Source organism: Suillus discolor (assembly GCF_016758755.1).
Source record: "Suillus discolor strain FC423 chromosome Unknown F5147scaffold_40, whole genome shotgun sequence".
NCBI classification, from domain to species: Eukaryota; Fungi; Basidiomycota; class Agaricomycetes; order Boletales; family Suillaceae; genus Suillus; species Suillus discolor.
The window spans coordinates 45,438-65,261 of NW_024541287.1; the positions used below are offsets into that span (position 1 = coordinate 45,438).

General features: G+C 46.6%; 7 protein-coding genes across 7 annotated transcripts; 6 read left to right on the plus strand and 1 right to left on the minus strand.

Annotated features, from left to right (window-relative positions):
• Positions 1–1,790: 1,790 nt before the first annotated feature.
• On the plus strand, positions 1,791–3,725 carry F5147DRAFT_746516 (uncharacterized protein; the record flags this gene model as incomplete). The annotated part of the gene is given in 4 exon segments (XM_041439854.1): positions 1,791–1,890; positions 2,170–2,439; positions 2,459–2,550; positions 3,708–3,725. 4 exon segments carry the CDS (start codon positions 1,791–1,793, stop codon positions 3,723–3,725), a joined length of 480 nt encoding a protein of 159 aa, XP_041290951.1.
• A 1,031-nt stretch (positions 3,726–4,756) lies between these two features.
• Positions 4,757–7,485, plus strand: F5147DRAFT_807475 (uncharacterized protein; the record flags this gene model as incomplete). The annotated part of the gene is made up of 11 exons (XM_041443382.1): positions 4,757–4,871; positions 5,039–5,199; positions 5,249–5,305; positions 5,350–5,997; positions 6,077–6,118; positions 6,148–6,598; positions 6,645–6,682; positions 6,732–6,917; positions 6,976–7,122; positions 7,173–7,354; positions 7,410–7,485. 11 exons carry the CDS (start codon positions 4,757–4,759, stop codon positions 7,483–7,485), a joined length of 2,103 nt encoding a protein of 700 aa, XP_041290952.1.
• Positions 7,486–8,569: 1,084 nt separating this feature from the next.
• On the minus strand, positions 8,570–9,217 carry F5147DRAFT_775476 (uncharacterized protein; the record flags this gene model as incomplete). Its single annotated transcript, XM_041441733.1, has 3 exons — positions 8,570–8,848; positions 8,901–9,029; positions 9,077–9,217. The coding sequence occupies 3 exons, from the start codon at positions 9,215–9,217 to the stop codon at positions 8,570–8,572; spliced, it is 549 nt and encodes a 182-aa protein (XP_041290953.1).
• A 1,620-nt stretch (positions 9,218–10,837) lies between these two features.
• F5147DRAFT_746517 (uncharacterized protein) lies at positions 10,838–11,588 on the plus strand (the record flags this gene model as incomplete). Its single annotated transcript, XM_041439855.1, has 4 exons — positions 10,838–10,984; positions 11,006–11,065; positions 11,116–11,331; positions 11,454–11,588. 4 exons carry the CDS (start codon positions 10,838–10,840, stop codon positions 11,586–11,588), a joined length of 558 nt encoding a protein of 185 aa, XP_041290954.1.
• An 88-nt stretch (positions 11,589–11,676) lies between these two features.
• On the plus strand, positions 11,677–13,227 carry F5147DRAFT_746518 (uncharacterized protein; the record flags this gene model as incomplete). The annotated part of the gene is made up of 5 exons (XM_041439856.1): positions 11,677–11,882; positions 11,931–12,147; positions 12,198–12,321; positions 12,552–12,910; positions 13,078–13,227. 5 exons carry the CDS (start codon positions 11,677–11,679, stop codon positions 13,225–13,227), a joined length of 1,056 nt encoding a protein of 351 aa, XP_041290955.1.
• A 1,523-nt stretch (positions 13,228–14,750) lies between these two features.
• F5147DRAFT_536424 (uncharacterized protein) lies at positions 14,751–14,996 on the plus strand (the record flags this gene model as incomplete). The annotated part of the gene is made up of 1 exon (XM_041430161.1): positions 14,751–14,996. A coding segment is annotated over one exon (246 nt), but the record flags the coding sequence as incomplete, so codon positions are not given.
• An 888-nt stretch (positions 14,997–15,884) lies between these two features.
• F5147DRAFT_775479 (uncharacterized protein) lies at positions 15,885–18,031 on the plus strand (the record flags this gene model as incomplete). Its single annotated transcript, XM_041441734.1, has 9 exons — positions 15,885–15,971; positions 16,025–16,531; positions 16,952–17,083; positions 17,136–17,158; positions 17,232–17,244; positions 17,294–17,474; positions 17,523–17,711; positions 17,773–17,854; positions 17,905–18,031. The coding sequence occupies 9 exons, from the start codon at positions 15,885–15,887 to the stop codon at positions 18,029–18,031; spliced, it is 1,341 nt and encodes a 446-aa protein (XP_041290957.1).
• Between the last annotated feature and the right edge of the window lie 1,793 nt (positions 18,032–19,824).

Genomic DNA, 19,824 nt, shown 5'->3' on the forward strand with positions numbered 1-19,824 from the left:
GGAAGCTGGTAAGCTTAGATGAGCAAGTTCTGGGGATGAACCTAGTAGATTAAAGTAAAGTCTAAGTACAATAATCTGTGTCTACTTATAGGGAAGTACTACAAGTATTCTAGCTCAGTCTGTAATCAATAGTATATCGTGAATCTATGATAGCAAGACATGAGGTTCAGATAAGATACATGAGGCTTAACCTCTGATCAAGCATGCTGCGCCAAGGGCAGCTGCGCATAGGTACAGGAAGCGCCAAGCGCGCTCCGGATCTTCATGAAGTGACATGCGGCGTGCATGCACTGATCTAGGGTGACCATGAGGCGTACAGCCTCCATGGATCAGGTACAAGGCCGTCTAGGCCAGGGGCGGGGTCATAGCACCAGGCGGGGTCATAGCGGTCCAGACCGCTGTCTTTCTAGGTGCGGGCGGCGCACCGCTGCGCGGGGAGTCTAGTAGAGCGGGGGCAGGCGTAGGCAGAGCTGGGGCTCTAGTAGGTGTTACAGATGCCTGTAACAGTCCGTGTCCCTAACATTGGGGAAGTCGATCTGCAGCTTGTAGATGCTCGGTCCCGGTATAAAAAAACTGCTGACACTCTCTGACGTCGTCGAGCGGCACTTGGAACGGAAGACAAAGTCAACCTGGAGAAGATGAAGAAGGATATATACCTTACAGTTCACTTGAATGCTCGCGTCATCAAAACTCACATGTGATCGCCTTCATCAGCGAAAATTTGAATTGGAGAGACTTGAGAGATCGTACAGAGCCACAGTCAATGGTGCATTGATGGTTTTATTACACTGATACATCTCATAATTTTCCAGCTGAGCGTAAACTTCATGCGAATACACAACACTCAATCAAACGCTGAGAGCCTGGCATCCTCAAATTAATCACTACCTACAACGGTCTGTGTTTGCAACTACGGTCTCTTATTCAACAACGGCGAGCACCTCCTTATGCTGTTCCCCCTCATATCATCCCACGTGATGGCATCTTTCAGCTCGACGTTGATGACGACATCTGGCAAGATGTTGGGCTGGATGACGACACTCTGCACCCTCCAGCGTGGCTATCGGATGACAAGGTCAGGAATTGTATCCGGTTGCAACTTGAAGTTGACCGGTGCAATGAGGAGGAGGCTCGACTGATGCGGGAGAGGGCCGTCCTTCAAGAATGGATGTTAGCGGAGTGGGACAGTACGCAAACTGCCTTGAATAAAGCAGGTGCGTCAGCGTGCAAATGTTCTGAACAGTATCTAATTATTTCACAGTCGCAGATCCAGTGATGTCTTTCCACCTTGGGTCTCGCGCAGATGAACTTGTCAACATCTGCGTCATCTGGAGGAAAAAGGTTCAGTGTATTCCGTGCGCGTGGCCTATGACTGCGAGTTGGGGACCCTCAGACGAGGCTTTGGTTCAAGCCGCTTTTAGTCAGGCACGATCGTCGTTTCGGGATGAGGATGATGACGACGAGAGTTTGGAAGGAGATGGAGAGGGTGATGGAGAGAGTGAGCTGGAGTATGGCGAAATTGAAGATGAGGAACTGATGGATGCTATTGAGGAGATTGCATTGGCGGATGAATATAGGTATGGCCAGAAAAATCCGCTCGTGGATGACCTGGATGACCTGGATGACCTGGATGACATTGATAATGACTTCATGCCTTCTTCCCCTACAAAATCGTTACACAAGCGGCGCAACATGTAGAATGCAGTGAATTTTCAATATAATATTTTCTGTAATATCCTATTTTTTTTATATTTTTTGTCACATGCCATATTTGCGATCCAAAGGTGCACATGGCCGTTGTATGGGCGCACTGCAACACCAAGATGGTCTGTGAGACTGACGAGCCCAAGGAAGATGGTGCTGAAAGAGATGCGGATGAGCCCAAGAAAGGTCATGGTGGATGTGATCATATACAACTGGCCATTAGGAAAGAAGGACTGAAGCTTTTCGTCCAATACAAGAGACCCAAAGATGAGGGTGAGGATGTGAAATCTCTGGGAAAGTGAAAAGGTGTATGATAAGGGGGTGGGATGGGTTATCTTGTCTCTGTAACTGGTATGTCACACTATCTTATATGGTCTCATGCGCACTGCAAGACCAAGATGGTCTGTGAGACTGACGAGCCCAAGGAAGATGGTGCTGAAGGAGATGTGGATGAGCCCAAGAAAGGTCATGGTGGATGTGGTCATGTACAACTGGCCATTAGGAAAGAAGGACTGAAGCTTTTCGTCCAATACAAGAGACCCAAAGATGAGGGTGAGGATGTGAAATCAATGCAGCCTGACAAGCAGCTGATTACACCGTCTTCAGAGGTTTATACAATGTTCAAGAAGATGTCAGACTCTGACCTTCATCTAATAGGTCTTTCAGATGAGTATGCTCATCCTGAGTGGATGATTCTCACCGTTATGCCTGTCCCGCCTCCACCTGTCCGTCCCAGTATAGCAGTTGATGCCAGGTGGTGGTGCTATGCAGAGTGAATATGACTTGATGTACAAGCTTGGTGAGATCATCAAGGTGTCCGCACATATATGGCGGAATATGATATTTGTTAACCCACATGTGCATATGACAGACAGAAAGAACTCACATACCATTTTGTGCAATTCATCAATTTTTTCTTGGTGGGGGTACTGGACTGACATCATAGATTCATACCGTACAGCATTCCAATCCTCATCAATTTTTTCTTGGTGGGGGTACTGGACCAACATCATAGATTCGTACCGTACAGCAGTCCAATCATCATCAATTATTTCTTGGAAGGGAAACTGACTGACATCATAGATTTGTACCATACAGCATTCTGATCATCATCTATTTTTCTTGGCGGGGGTGCTGGACTGACATAGGGAGGGGGGGCTGATCTGGGAAAGTGAAAATGTGTAAAATAAGGGGCATTTTGCGCAATTCATCAATTTTTTTTCTTGGCAGGGGTACTGGACCAACATCATAGATTCGTACTGTACAGCATTCTGATCATGTTGTTGCGGTCCACCCTATATTATATATGGTCTGCCCTAGTTAGTCTATCATGTTGTTGTGGTTTGCCCTACATGAAATATGGTCCACCCTATGTAGGCTATATTGTCTTTGTGGTCCGCCCTATGTGACATATGGTCCTCCCTAATTAGTCTATAGCATTGTTGCGGTCTGCCCTACATACACTATAATGTCTTTGCGGTCTGCCCTATGGGACATATGGTCCTCCCTAATTAGTCTATAGCATTGCTGCGGTCCACCCTACATAGGCTATAATGTCTTTGTGGTCTGCCCTATGGGACATATGGTCCTCCCTAATTAGACTATAATGGTGTTGTGGTCCGCCCTACATGGGCTATAATGTCTTTATGGTCTGCCCTATGGCACATATGGTCCTCCCTAATTAGTCTATAATGGTGTTGTGGTCCGCCCTACATAGGCTATAATGTCTTTGCGGTCTGCCCTATGGCACATATGGTCCTCCCTAATTAGTCTATAATGGTGTTGTGGTCCGCCCTACATAGGCTATAATGTCTTTGCGGTCTGCCCTATGGGACATATGGTCCTCCCTAATTAGTCTATAGTGGTGTTGCGGTCCGCCCTATGTAGGCTATAATGTCTTTGCGGTCTGCCCTATGGAACATATGGTCCTCCCTAATTAGACTATAATGGTGTTGCGGTCTGCCCTACTTAGGCTATAATGTCTTTATGGTCTGCCCTGTGAGACATATGGCCCTCCCTAATTACTCTACAATGGTGTTGTGGCCTGCCATATCTGATATATGGTCCGCCCTAGTTGGTCTATACTGTTGGTGTGGTCCACCCTATATGGTCCACCCTACATAGGTCATGATGTCTTTGTGGTCTCCCCTACATGACATACGGTTCTCCCAAAGTAGTCTATATCCTTGTCAATGTTGTTTTCTACCATGGGATCATGACTAAAGATATTACTGGTAAACCTGGCATCCAGGCGAAGGTAACTAGGATGGGCGAAATCACCTAGGCAAAGGTAAGGTGGGAGTCACAAGTACCATGGTTCACAACGAAGGTAATGATTGTGCAATATTTTAAAACACTAGGTGACCACTACCAAGGTCCAAGGTAGGAAGCATCCTAGCTATCAACTCTGGAGCTCTTTTTTATTGTACCACGTAAAACTCCAGAATGTACAGGTGAAGTCAGTAGCAAGTGTAGGTGCATGGGGATATGCATCTGTAAAAATTCAGTCAGTGTACCTGCAGCGAAAGCATGTAACAACCATACCACATTATTATGTACCAATCGACAGGACCTGTGTGGACATAGGGCTTAAACTAGTCAAAGAGGCTCAGCTGAGTGACAGATAAGAAAGGTAGGTCCAGGTATGCCGGTAACACATAGACAAATATGGTAATGCAATCATACAAGCCTAGTGCAGGCTTGATTGTCACAGTGTATCCTTTGTATTATTAGTGCGAGAAGATTGATTGAATTATAGTAGAACTAAACAGATATGACCACAAATACTACCAGACTTCAGAATGAACAGTGTCTTCCTAGCAAGACACTAAATTGAGCAATATACAATTGCATTCACAATTTCAGCCATTATATGATTCTATATGGTAGATATAACACAAACATTCATGGTAGTTCAATGCTATTCACCATCAGAATCAACAGAAAATTATCGCAAAAAATGAAAATCTAGGTGGTTTGTGACCCCAGACACTCCGGTATATCTGGGAAAATCCATTAGATATATGGTCCAAAATACCCTGTGGTACGTGCCATGACATGGTCCCAATGGTCTATGGTCCATGGGCAGTACATCCTCTTTTGGTCCACAAAAATAATAGGGAAGGACCGTGGAACGTTGGAGAGACCAGCAGAAACATACCTCTTAGGTACAAATCTCTATAGACAACAATCAACCTAAGAGGTATCTAAAATGGGGTGACCAAAGTGGCTCAAGATCCTGACACTGGCCTTCCAACTGGACGATCCAAGAAAACTCCACGGGGTGCTTCAGATGAACTTGGTGGCACTTGACGTTCTGAACGTTCGAATGCAGGGACGGGCGGACGAAACTCACAGCTAGAAAAACTTGACGCAGTCCTTGAACGACCATCATGTAAACGGTCCTCAAAAGGCTCAACGACCTTTGGTGCTGATGTTTCAAAGAACCCACAAGCTCCTGATTCTTGCAAAGGTAAAGGCCACAAGTCTAGAAAGGTAAGTCGTCACAATCAGACACTAATTGATGCTTAATTCCAGTTCTTAGGTCGCTGCTCCCCCACCATATGCTCCAGCAGATGTGAATCTTGTTGATGCATCTCAAGTAAGTTGTGTCCACCTTTATATTCATTTATTTTATCTACTAAGGCATCCAACACGCAACAGGATGTGCCCAAAACGACAATTGTACCGCCTGGTACCGAGCCTAACTTGCAGGCCCTGAATAACCCCTATGTGGCTGCCATGATTGGTACTGCAGCTGCACGCCCCCCCACTAACAGCTCAGTGCCATCGCTTATCCCACACGCACCCTTAGAGCCGAACTCGCAGGTCCTGAATAACCCCTACGTGGCTGCCATGATTGGTACTGCAGCTGCACGCCCCCCTACTAACAGCTCAGTGCCATCGCTTATCCCGAGTGCACCCTTAGAGCCAAGGTTTTCGGATGCTATCAAGTATTATTATCAGCCTGCCACTTCCCCTCAAATGCCAGAGCATGTTATAGACCTGGCACTGCGGATTCAACCATCATCACTTGGTGTAGGTGGGTGCTTGGAGCCAAGTGTTCCGAATGTCACCCAGTACGATATTCAGCCTATGTTTAAAGGCACTGCGCTCCCGAGGCTCCCAGAGGGTCCTACAGGCCCAGCGCTACAGCCTCAGAACCGACCTCCTCCAATAAGTGACAGATCAGATCTTGACGGAAGTGATGAGAATGATGAGAGTTCAACGGATGAAGATACCAAAGAAGGGGTCAAAGATGCTGGTGAAAATGATACTGTCGGATGGGGAGCGGTTCGTGGACGCCACACAACACATCCAGGTTACGCTCTTCACATTTTATGTATGTCACTGATTCTTATTATATGTATAGGATTTTCGCAGGAACAACCACCTCAGCCACTTCAAAATCCACGTACTTTGACACCCGACTTTGACTTTCAGTACTCACACGACGAAGATGAAAATGGTGCAGCAGCTAGTCTCACCTCGGTGCAGTTGCAGCCACATGTTCAGAACTCACGTAAAGACGATGCAGCTGCTAATCTCGTGTTAACACAACCAAAGGTAGATGATGTACTCAAGAAACACCAGAAAAAGAATGGCTGGCGTCGTCTCCCTGACCCTGAGGCTCTTGAAGTACTACGCCGGCAAACTGAAACTGATGTTCAACAAGAAGCTCCGACATCGCGGTCTGAAGCAAAACCCACTCAACTCGGGTGGTACGGAACTGGCTGGAAAGGCTTCCTGGAGGACGCGAAGGCAGAATGTCGCGCTGTCCATGCATTGGAAAACCCATTTCCATCTCTGACCCATGACTTAACATGTTTGATAATGGAAGTCCTCTTATCGGTCAAGCTTGCATGGGAGCAAGCTGGGAAGCAGGTAGAAACCGGTAAGTCTTCACATGTTCCTGAGTTCTGTGGTCTCAATTAGCGTAGGTGTGTGGCCTGCACAGAAATCCAACATGGCAAGGCTGGTAAGTATTTCTCCATCATTACAAGCCTGCTCACACCATATAATCACAGCTCTATGACGATCTTGCGACTTGGCGGTCTGAATTGAAGAAGGTTGTGATTTCCCTTGCCCTGAGCATATTGGGTCTTGTTCCCCCTGCTGAGGTACCTGCCCTGGAACGGCCAGTGTGGGTCTCACACGAAGCATCAAGGCAGCGCAAAGATTCTCTGTTCCTACGAGGTGGATTCGATGCCAATGTTTTTATTTTTATTTCCTTGTTTCACCCCTCACTGTGCTGATGTACGATTTGAACAGGGAAAGACCAATAATTTCGCAAGTCCTGCGCTTCGAGAAGCCGTTGTGTTATTTTATTATACCGGACCTTACAGAATTGCTCAGCGAAGGCCAGAAATATTTCGCACACAGCTGTCTTTGTCGTGCTTAGCTCTCGTTGCCACTGCAGTATTATTTACTCAAGTTAAATATCAAGGTTACTGACTCATTATTTGCAGTATGACTGTGGTCTCCTTGGCTTCGAAAAGAACGGTACTGGCAAGGTCTTTCCCAAGTTCACTGCGAAGGAGTACAAAACAGAATATGAGGAGATGCTGGAGATGATGGGCGTTGTTTTGGATGATGCGTATCATGGCCCAAAGCTGGTAAAGCAGCTCCAGGAGTGGGCCGCATATGGCTGGTGAGTATTTTTATATTCATTTTCTATGACACTGATCGTATCTATCCAACGGCAGGTTGGAAGGCCTGAAGGTTGACTCTCGTGGCAGCTTGGAGATGAAGCGCACTCACTTGAAGGTGGTACTTGACTAGTTTTGTCGTGTTTTTCTCGTCGTCGCTCGGATACTATTACTACTGCATGTTGGCCAGCTGGGCCGTGTTTGTTTACATTTTTGTCCGCACAATATGATCAGATTATTTGGAACTCCTTGTGACAGTGTGAGTGTGTACTACTGCTACTCTATGGGACTGGGAAGCACTGGGGGAAGGTAATTTACAAACATTCAGCAACTGCCAGTGTCCGAGTTGTGGACATGCAGGATGTCTGTGAGCAATTGTACAGTACTGTCCAAATCGCTTTTGGAAACCCGCTGTCTGTCACAAGGGTACCAGGTTGTAGGCCTAGCACGCTGTGTGGGCTTGTACAGTTCTGTACAGAGCATGTGAGTTTACTGATGTACACTACAAACTGCCGCTTTGGGCGAAACCGAGCTAACGAGAAAACTATTTAGTGCTCCTGGGAACCAGCTGGGTTGTATTTATTGTGGGTGTTTGTGTGATAAATAATAAATTCATAGAGTAAAGGCGTGAATTCAGAAGTCTATAAAAGAATTTTGCCTGATCTCCCACCAAGGTGGCAATAGGCTGTGCATGTATAACCACAGGTTGTACAAATGTCGCATGGTGAACATGTGAGGGAAATCAGAATGAGTCATATGGACAAGATCGGGCATGAGACATAGCACAGACATCTGTCAGAGATCCTACAGATATTTGAGCGTGCTATTTTTGTCTACACAATGCTAATCACAAACTTCCATGCCTGCAACGACCTGATCGGCGATGACTGCTCAAACATTCAAGCTTGCAAGTTATCTATCCCTGCAGCCATTTGATACTTCAAATGAAACATAATCGACATTTGAGACATATTATAACAAGTGGTGGCACAACAATGACTCTAAGGTATGTACTTGTATGTATATCTAACCTGCTTCAAAAAAACCTCTGGACCATTGTAGTGAGTTTAGTCAGTAGAAATGAGGGGATAAGGGTAGAAAAGGGCGGCATCCCTACAAAATGCATCCCAGATCTCCTTCAAGTCCTCTGTATCGCCCAAGTCTATCACCATAATTTCCTGGTCGACTGTGATGCTATGACCCGAAGTCTCTAGCCATCATTCAATGAATGTGCCTTCCAACGGTATGCGGGGATCCCACATTGGCCAGGTGCCTCTTGGGAAGAAGGGATATGCGGCAATGAATGTCAACCAAAATGTGTCCCGTCCCCACATCCACTGCGACAATTCGGTATCGAGTTCTACAAGCCACCCCTCAATCTCTTTTGATAGCTTCGCCCAATCGTCTTGATTAGTGTGGTTGAACATTGATGGAAGGGGGAGGAATGGGATGGGGATTTCATCGGGAGGGGGAATACATTCGATGATACCAGAAAACTCGAAGCACAATGTAAGTTTCATCAAGTCAGACGCAGCAAAATATGCTCACATTTGAGTCGCTTGAATTTAGCATGCTTTCAGTATCGGACTGCCACCGATCCATCGATGATATAGCTTTTACGAAGGGCATAGTGAAGCACCCGTATTCTTCAGCAATTGACACTGATATCTCGACAGGCTGCGAATGAATGTAGCAAATTGTTGGAGGCAGTTAATAATACTCACTATATTTTGTTCTATCAGATGCTTCGGAAGGGTACCAGAAAATTTGATCGTGAAGAATAGCGGCTTGAATGTCGCGTCATCCATGTCCTGGCTTTGGACATCGGGATAGACAGTTGCAATGTTGGTGAGCACTCCAGGCATTATATTTCGCGCAAGCTTGACAAGAATTCAAAGAAGACGTGGGACTTTGGACTTGGTGTTCTTTCATCATGTGTGAACCACGTGACTCACAACCTCTTCCCACCTCTGACACACTGACCAAGACTTAAGACCCGAATCAGCCATGAAGCATGATATCATCGACGGCACAAGTGAGTTATATATCTTGTCTGTCTGATAATAATCTAACACTTGTTACAGTTCTCCAATTTTGCGATGATATGCAGAGTCGCATCATTTGCAATGTATGTCCCAAGAAGAACGGTCTGCACTGTACCATGGAACTCCGTTTTATCCAGAAGCATATTGTATCAGACAAGCACACATGCCACACCAAAAATTTCAAGAGTGACCGAGCATCAAAATTTCATCCTGTTTTTAAGGCAAACTTGCATCGGGCCAGGAATAATCCTAAACAACGCAGTATGGACCCGGATGTGGAAGCTGAATCATTCGGACTTGATCATATGGATGCTGATAGTGGTCTGATGGAGATAGACTCGTACAATGCATGTGAGGCTGACTTGGAGATCCCGCTGTCTGAGCACTTGAACAATGCCGTTGGAAGTTGGGTATATGAGTTCGATGAACACTTTACTGATCTATTTGCCGAACTGCAAGAGAATCTTGCCTCCGGTGAAATCTCATTCTCGACACCACTCGCCCCCATCAACAAGGAGAATGAGTTATGTGATTATGACGTCTGTTACAGTAACATGGCATGAGTCCCCTGCCAGCAGACAGCCCTCTGCCACCGCACGGCTATAGATGATACCGGAGTCTCACCAGCTCTATGACGATAGATGACGACAGATGATGATAGATGATAAGCGGCAACTGCCGGCTTAGATAAGCGGTCTGGACCGCATGTGACGACACATGACGACATAGGTCTAGAAGACCTATTTATGTTATCAAGATAGAAGGCAAGCCTCGTGCTGCCTCATGCACTGATAGAAGGATACCTCATGGATCCTATCTACGATAGAAGCCCGCCTCATGGACGCTATCTCTGACTCATGTAGATAAGCAGATTAGAACCCAGCTTTAGGCTGAGCTTAGATACGAAGAGTAGCCTTATATAAGGTCGAAGATTAACAGTAGACGTTCCTTACTTTAATCTTACTAGGTTTACCCTTGAACTCCTTGTCCCGCTAAAGCTACCTGCTCGACATTGACTCGTACCTTTAGTGACACCTCTCACTGTCTGTAACACCGCTATCATCTCAACGTAACCCCTCGTTAACCACCACGAGCTACGTTCGAGTACGCAACCTTTGCTTGTCTGTAAAGGCCGATGACTCTCAGCACTCGGTACCACTGTCGTGGTTGTCGCTGTTTAGATCATCCTAGTCGCACACGACCGTTTGTCGTAACAACGTCCCTGACTTTGGGATTGATATTTTTGGTGAGTGAATTCGAGTTGTTCCTTTCGTGCTGTTTTGTATTTAAATGTGTTTGCAGACTATGAACCTCCAGCGAAAAAATATGCTCTCAAAGACATCTCTCCTGATAATCCAACCTACCCTTGGCCATCACAAGCTGTGAGTACACTTGTCGTTAGTTGTGCAATGAAACATTTATACTCTTCTCAAGGATTTTATGACATCGCTTTTATTCAGCTCTCCACGCCTTCCCTTCTCAGATGCCCAGAAGAAAGCGGTACTTAATTGGGCAAAACAGCTTGGCGCCAAAAATGTGCCCTCACTCGATGCGACCAAAAAGTGTCAACTGTTCATTGAAGATCTTGTTGGTTGACCAACCGAGAAGGTTACTGCCCGGTCAGGGAATATATTCTACATTAATAATATTGTGAACACAATTGCAAAGGTCCATCTTCTGCTACCTCGTATCAGGGTGTTGCATTCATATCATTCCAGGACTATGCAAACCCACTTACACGTTTCGCAATGCAAGATTATCCTGAGGATTGTGGGAAAGGAATGTTGCAAGTTTTCAACAGCACAAAGATGTTGCTCGACCTTCCATCTCCTCCTGCAGCACGAGTGGATGGGATGATATATTTTGTCAATGAGCTATTACAGGAGTCTTCAGGAGCCTACTTCATCCCGGAACAGTTTTTCCTTGGCTCTCCGGTTGTTGAGGGTGGTGTTGAAGGTCCCAATAATAAAATCCTCTATGCGCTCGGTCGCACTGCTCAACAGACTGATGTGAGTGACCTTTATCATGTCGTGTACTATTCTAAAGCATTCAATAGGCAGGATTTATTATCAATGGTGAACAAGAAATTATCCCGACTTCAACATTTGCATGGTCATATGAAGATATTTCATCAATGAATGAGCTCGACTGTGGACTCACTGGTACGTTAGATCTAGGTCGTCTTATTTGACAGATGTGAACTTAAGTGTGTAACAGCGTCGTCTGCTAAATACAGGTCACTCGAGCCTAATCCCTTGTGTGAAAAGGCGCAAGGCCGAATGGTTTATACAGTCCCTCTCATAATTTTCATGGACGATGTCTCGGGCAACATTTTGAAGCAGTGGAACAAGCACCACACTATTTATATGTCAAATGCAAACTTACCTCGTGAAATGCTCGAGAAGGAGTTCTTTGTGCGATTTGTCACATCGTCACCCCACGCTACTCCAATGGAACTGATGCGAGCAATGAAAGATTCTCTTTGGTACATTTTTCTCTGGATTCATTCTCGCTTATTCCTGAATATTTGCAGTAATGCAGCGCAGTCTGGCGTTGTTGCATGGGACTGTAAAGATGAGGAGGAAGTTATGCTCATTCCGTGTGGACTTTTTCTTGCTGGCGATAATCCTATGCAAGCCGAGGAATGCAGTCATGCAGGCCTTGATTGCAACTATTTCTGCAGGACGTGTAACGTTGGCGGCACGAAAGAATACAAGGCATCTGAAGAGGGTTACAACAGTATATTCAAGGTACGAACATATCACAGCATCTCTTACTTGATCTAATCTCATACTCGTAGTCAGGTAGTTTACGAACACCTGAAAAGACCACTGACAACATTCAACATCAATTTGAAGCTGCAATGAAATCGGGTGCCACGACAAAAGTGCAGAGTGCCATTTCTTCCACAGGTGTTCGTGACAGTGCCTCAGCATCCATCCTTGAGTCTCTCGTAGAACTTGGAAAGAAACTCCGCAAACGAGGGCCAGGCTTACCAGCAACATCCGAAAGCGAGATCACAGCAGCACTCGAAAAGGAGTTTGACGAATTATTATGAGGTACCACGCTCAATGATGCAATGAATCCGCTGTTTGGGATGAACGGTAAGCTTGATCAATGTCATTCATGTCGCACTCACAATATTGTCTCACAGGGATCAACATCCACTTGGATACGCCAACTGAAATCCTCCATACAGTATTGTTGGGCGTGGTGAAGTATTTTTGGGGTCAGAGCGTGTTTATCCTGGAGAAAGCCAAGCTGCTGCACATTTTTCAGAGCCACCTCGAGTCTGTTGACAAAGACGGACTGAACGCACCCTCTCTGAATGCTGACTATATATGTCATTATAAAGGCGGTTTAATAGGTAAACATTTCAAGAGCCTAGCCCAAGTTATGCCCTTCCTGGTGTATGACCTCGTCCCCCAGACAGTCCTCAATGGGTGGTCCGTTATCAGGGAACTTGTCGTGCTCATTTGGCACACGACAATACCAGATACTGAAGAATATCTCGTCAGTTTATGCTACTTAAGTGTTGAAAGGTGTCATGGACTAACCGATCTTCTTTAAATAGGCAAGATTATCCAGAATGATCAAGGACTTCCTCAATATCACAGCGCAATGTGCTCCGAGCATTCTCATCAGCAAGCTGAAGTTTCACTTTCTGATTCATCTTCCAGCATTCATATGTCGTTTCGGACCTGCAATCATATTCTCCACTGAGAGATATGAATCATTCAATCACATTTTCCGACTGTCGTGCATTCACAGCAATCGACGTGCGCCCAGCAGGGACACTTGTCGACTCTTCGCGTACCAGGACATCGTGAAACACGTTGCCACTGGTGGATATTGGTATGATCACAATGTTAAGAGATGGGTTCGTGGAGGAGAGCAGGTGCTATGTTATCTCAATGAACACCGAGAACAGGCCCACCTTCTCGGTATCTCAAGTATCTTGTGTGAGCCTCCACTGCCTGGTGAGTTAGGCGGTATGTTGTCATACCATTGCTAAGTATGCATAGGCACTGGAAGTCCTGATACTGCTGTTGGCGTTAATGGAAAGGCACAACGAACAGACGGAGTACAATGGAAGGATACTCGCTGTGCAAAAAATTCTCAAAACTCTGCGATCTGGTGTTTCGTACTACCATGGCAAATCACTTGTGACGAGCAAGGGAGAATGATGTAGAGACTCATGCCTCTCATTGTGCAATATGGCAGTTTTCACTGGGGAGTACATGGCACGAACTTGTAGCATCACTCTGTGTGCTACCTGCAGCTATCTCTATATGAGGCGCAGCTTTCCCGCGCAACGCGCGCCATGCGCGCGTACCTTTCCCGCACTTCACGATGTATATGCGCCCGCGCTTTCCCGCGCTTGAGCGCCCTATAGCGCCAGCCATCCGGAAGCATCCATCCACTGTCCACCAAGTTCCCTAGTGCGTATATTTCCATTTCTCACATTTGCTTATCGTTCCATCTTTATTTTTATCATGGACCCTTACTTACATATATCTTTGCATACCTTACTCGGTAGCGCTTCGGCTCCGCATGACAGCGCTTAGGCGCCATACTTAAGCGCCAGCAGTACATACTTACTTACAAACTTACTCTCCCACCAGAACGACAGAGGACTTACTGGTTACTACCCACTATTCACCTAGCAGAACATAGTAGAAATCTATTTGTTTACACCTCGCATCTCTCTTCTCTTGTCTTACATCATATCATCACTTAAGCAAACTCACTCTTACTCTCTCTCATATCTGTATACACGCGCACGCTTTCCCGCGCTTCGCGCCATACACGCGCGCATTCCCACGCCTTGCGCGCACCTGCGCTTTCTCGCGCTTCGCATTGGCCAACCAGTAGCGCTTTCAGCGCATACCTCTAGATCCTTGCTGCACTCGCTTCCCCTTTAGGGTCGAACGCACTTGTCGTCTCAAGTATAGCAGACTAGGCAACGCGCGACCTTACAACATTTATAGATACAACCAGGAGCATTGTTCGTGCCTCGCTGTATCGTTGAACCTTCAACGAGCAGATCTGAATAGTCATGTCATCTTTCGACGACCCGCTGATGGACAGGTAAATGATTTTTGGTCTGTCTGCAATCAAGGATTAATATGTGTGCAGATGTCTATTGGGCGTATCCGCGAGATCCTTATATCACATGGCACCAGTAGAACCGTGGATCATGTTGCACTGCAAGTTTTTTCATTCGGGCCTACACTACATCCTTCAATTTTTCTACCATGTCTCGACCTTACAGAAGATGAAACAGTCTCAATGGCGACGGTAAGTGACATGTTCCAACACTCAGAGCTGTCTGTTGAACATTGCTGGATCACAGGATATCATTTGCACTGTCAATCTTCAACACAACTGTATCGATTCGAAGTGTGTAGACATGCGCCAGCAACACCTACATCAAGAATGGATACAAACTATTCAAACGAAGCCTGTTGTCGACCATCAGCCAACTCCATACTTCTTCCTCAACGCCTACTCAATTCACAACTGTGATCTTATTCAGCTGGTCATACCTGAGGCGCTTTGTGAGTCACCATTGAGAGTCGCCAATCCGGCTGAAGTTCGAACTTTAGCCATACAGCAGATGAAAGACAAGAAGGCAGCAAAGAAATCGGGCAGCATCCCCAAGCCTCAAGAAGGTGTGACTGCTGTGGAGGAAAGTGTTTGCAATGCAACAGTACCACTTCCTGCCTTCGATCGTACTCCCACCAAAAAGATAGCCCCCAAGCCAAGAAAGAACACAAGCAGTACCAGCACCAGAGGCAGGAGGAAGACGGCATCGTCAAATGTTGGGCAGCCAATTGCTGGGACCTCGAGACAGATGTCTCCATCCAGTCAGCAGGGTCTGACAGTCCCATCCCACCAATTCATGCCTCCCCCACTGCAAGCCTCGCATTACCCTCTGCCGCTGCCAATTGGACCTTTGCTACACGCTCCACATCACCCTCAGGCTCCCTTTCCACCCTCCATGTCATATTCTGATACAGGTCCTCAAGGAGCACATGCGGCATCCATTGTGCACCCCACTCACACGGCCTCATTCCTCAGCTCACAACCTCCTCTGGCAACACACCAACCCCACACCTCTACCGCTCACTTTATGCAAGCCGAGCTACCGGGTTTGCAGCCTCGCGTTGCACATGCCCAGATGTACCCAAACCACCAACAGCAAGCTTGGATGGCTCAAGCTCATGTGCAGGCCATTCACACTCGCACACAGTCACAGGCGCAGCACCCACACTATTTCATGGACTATTCTATGTATCCTCGGTAACGGGAGAAAAGCGGGAGGGATATGACGAACCCTCAGGTAGCGGCAAGGATATGAAGAATCCTCGAAGGCGGGAGAGATGTGAAGGAGGGTCACAGTGTTGGAATCTCGCAGGAGGGATGAGCAAAGTTTTTGAGGCCTCCAGTATATGTTTTACTATATCTGGGAGGACGCCAAGTGATGTCTCCTCCACCTTATGTCATGATAGTACACCGTTATGTCACATATGCACATTTTTTATTCGTTGCTGCAGATGCAATTCTGTCAGTGGGTATTATGATTTATCATCTTTCTCCCTTGAACATGATACTTGTATGCAGCCGAACAAGACTTATGACAACTCGGAACGGAAGATATCAGTGACACACACTGACTGGCTGCTCCCTCCAGTTTCCCTCACCCAACCAACTCTCTGCTCGACTATGTTGCTCCAACGGTTTCCTGTGCGGTCTGGAAGTTCTAACAACAAAACAGGTGGCTCACAGCCCAGAAGAGCTGGATTGACGAGTGGGTTGTTGACACCAGCTACTGCTGGGGGGCCTCGGGGCAGGAGTCTTTCAGCATCCTTTCAACGACCTCCTGCAACTGGGACCACAAGTCTTATCCAGCGAGAATGTTCACTGCTGGGAATGCAGCCAGGGAGCCACCACTCAGCCTCTCACACTGTTGTTGATGGGCCTGGCGGTAGTATCATGTTGCAGACTCCATCCGAAGCATCTCTCAATGAGCCTATCATGGCTGGTATGTGCCACTGGAGAACAGACTCTGATGATGGCTTTAACATGGCTCAGTCACTATTCGCCTTCACTGACAAAACGACTCAAGTTGTATGCAAACCAAGTCACTGAGGAGACCTGTTGCCCTCAGGAGGCTCTTCATAGGTTTATTGATGTTAACATTATTAGATTATGATTGCACACATTCATTGACACTCTTTATTAGACTGGAAGCATCTTTCACATGTTAATTGACCTGAAAGCCTGCCTTATTCAAAAGGAATGAAGATCAAGAAAAGGCTGCTCTCCTTGAGTTGAAAGAACTAATTGATTCCAAGGATTTCAAGGTTGCTATCTGCCTTCTCAGAGGGCACCATACTGACAAGATTAAACACAGTCCGCACTTCAGAGCTGCTTGACCGCATGTCTCTTATCACCAAACATTACCACATATGTCACAGATACACATACGAATCATTATGGTACCCTTTTCACTGCCTTTTGTATGTGCACGAATTGACTATGCAACAGGATTTTATCAAGAATCATTGCGAGGTATTCAAGCTGCCAGCCGCACTAATGCAAGACGTAGAGCTTTTGGCACAGCTCTCAAAAATCGTTAGTGAGTTGCTCTCTTCTATTCGCGGTAATCTCAAGGCCAAGGTTTGTATTTCGTTGTCCCATGCAAATCATCGTGACGCTGACCACCTCTAAGTTGGTCATATTGATTGCCAAGCAGTATGAGCATCATGGATACAGCCAAATCACTGGCTCATGGTGTAATTGAGGTAGAAGCTTGTCATTGGAACAGATATGCATTTTTAGTATGTTTTAATTCTAATACACGTTATAAAGTATTTAACGCGAGTCTAGCAACGCTGCTTGCGAATCTTCCTTATTGGAGTCAGTGACTATAAAGCCATCCCACTCAAGGACCTTTACTCAAGCTCGCTCATTCCCTCTCTTCATAAAGACCTCCGCATCAAAATTGCAATGACACTCGATTGCGAAGTAGGCACAGAGGCGGACGAGAATGGCGAGCAGCATGGAGATCGTCTTGAAGACAACATGGACCATTTGGATGGCTGAGGTTCTGAAGCAGAACCTGGAGTGAGCAACGACACTGGTGGTGATGGTGACCTTGGAGAGGGAGGACACGTGATGGACAACCGAGAGGAAGATCAATTTCGCGAGAATCATGATGAAGAAGCTGGCCAGCAAGAACCCGATGAGGATTATGACGATGACAACAACAACAACAGTGGCTCTGGATTTAGCAAAAGAAAAAACGGTAAGGGTCCCAAATTCACCTCAGGCAAAGTTCTGGAATTTCGTGGATTGCTCGCTCGAAGCTATTCGCAAAGCTGCGAGAGAAGAGGCAGGACCAGAGTATACGAAGTCAGCCCACAGAACATATGAAAATGCGGTACGAAAGTAAGTTTATTGTTATTACATCGCACATGCGATTGCTGATTATGCCATAGCCTGCTCGTTGAATTTTTTCAGATGGACCTTGTCGAGTTTCCAGGGAGCATGGTCGTTCCTAAGCTCCTGAAAACAACTAGCCCTCAGTGGCAGACGACCATCCAGGACTCACTGCTTTGGGGCTGACTTCTCTTATAGGAAGCTCGTTCTGAAATTCCTCGCATAATGACCGGCACTATTCACTCCTTTGGTAGATACTTTCACCGCACCTTCCTTTTAATACCCTGGCATCACCCCATACATATTACCTTGATTGACATTGTGTCTACCCGCATCAGCATTAATGCAATAACTAGTGCTGCCGTGGTCTGGTTCAGTCCGGTTCAGAGGGTCCTGGACGAGAACCGAGAACCGGACCACAGAGAACGGTTCTGTGGTCCGGTTCGGTTTTTTTCTGGTCCGAACTCGAACTGAACCCGAAAATTTTCAGCAGCGAGCATGAAAAAAAAAACATTGAAATACTAGTTTACACATTGAGTAGCTACTCCAATGACATGGCTACATACCCCTCTCTGCCTCTGTAGCCGCTGATCCAAGAGCTAACTGATTTGATCTATACAAATGGTGAGAATGAAATAAAACACAATAACAACCAATGCTTACCGTGGGGAATGTGAACCTGCGGCGTCTGATCCAGACAAGCAATTTGAAGTAAGCTGCCGGTTAACCGCCATTAGGATGTGATTTCACTGGCGGAAAAAGGTGGTAAAATGTTAGTTTCCCTGCTGTGTGAATGACACGACTTTTACTCGAGCATATTAGCGAAAGCTCATTCAAGTCCCGATGTACGACCTCGGCTTTGTATGCGGTGTGCTTGCGGTCTCGTCGGGGTATATTTGGAAGGTTGTCAAGTGATGAATGGTGCTGGGATATGTTTTGGTGCTTGATGACGTGTTTGAGATGTGGGTGGAGAGGGTGGCGTTGGGGTAGAGTGGCGAGGCGTATCACAGCTCGATGGCATGTCTTCTGGAGGAGAAGGGGGGTGGGCAGTAGATTAGCATGCGTGTCTTTGCCGTTCCTATGGATCCCCTCTGTTCTCTTGTCGAGTCGTCGCGGAATATTGGTTTGAAAGTGGGGTGAGAGACAGCAGGCGAGAGACAGAGGGTGAGAGACAGTGGGCGAGAGCAGCCAGCGGGCATGTGAGACAGTGAGCGAGAGACAGTGGGTGAGTGAGACATGGCGAGCCAGCCAGCAAAAGTCAGCCGGCAAGAACAGCAAGCGAGTGAGAGGGGATGCGGTGAGGTGGCAGGCATCAACATAGGCGCAGGTAGCGTGGTGTGTGATGGGTTGTGCGCTGGTAGCGATGAGTGCTGGCCCTCGAGGGAGCCATCAGCATTCAGAGTACAAATCATAATACGCACCTCTGCAGCATAGTGCAAGACACAATCCCTCCAAAATCCACCTTGATCGCGCCTAATATATCCACCTCCAGTAAAAGGTAGTCTTGCGCAGTGTTGTAGCCGGTCCTCAATGAACAGAACCTCCTGTTATAGAGGTGAGTTGGTGAGAGACTTGAGAGTTTAATTAGTTAGTGCTTACCTTCGAAAAGGCTAAATGTAGCTTGATTAATCAACAACGTGAATCCCGAAGACGACAGTCTGATGTCGAGGCAGATGTTGTCGAAGTCGAAGTCGATAAGGGTTCGGAATGGTTCGGGAAGGCCGAACCAGAACTGGACCGTTTGGGAAGACCTAGAACCGAGAACCGTTTTCCGGTCCGGTTCTAGCTGGCGCAAGAACCATGGACCGAACCGTGGAGAACTGGACCAAAAGTCCGGTTCGAACCATGGTTCTGGACCGGACTACGGCAGCACTAGTACTAGTCACTAATATCTTCAACGGGTTTTACGTGCGTAGTTTGAAAATTTTGAAACTACAATGTACGTGAGCAGAGCAGTTCTAGAATCATAGCTCCCAATC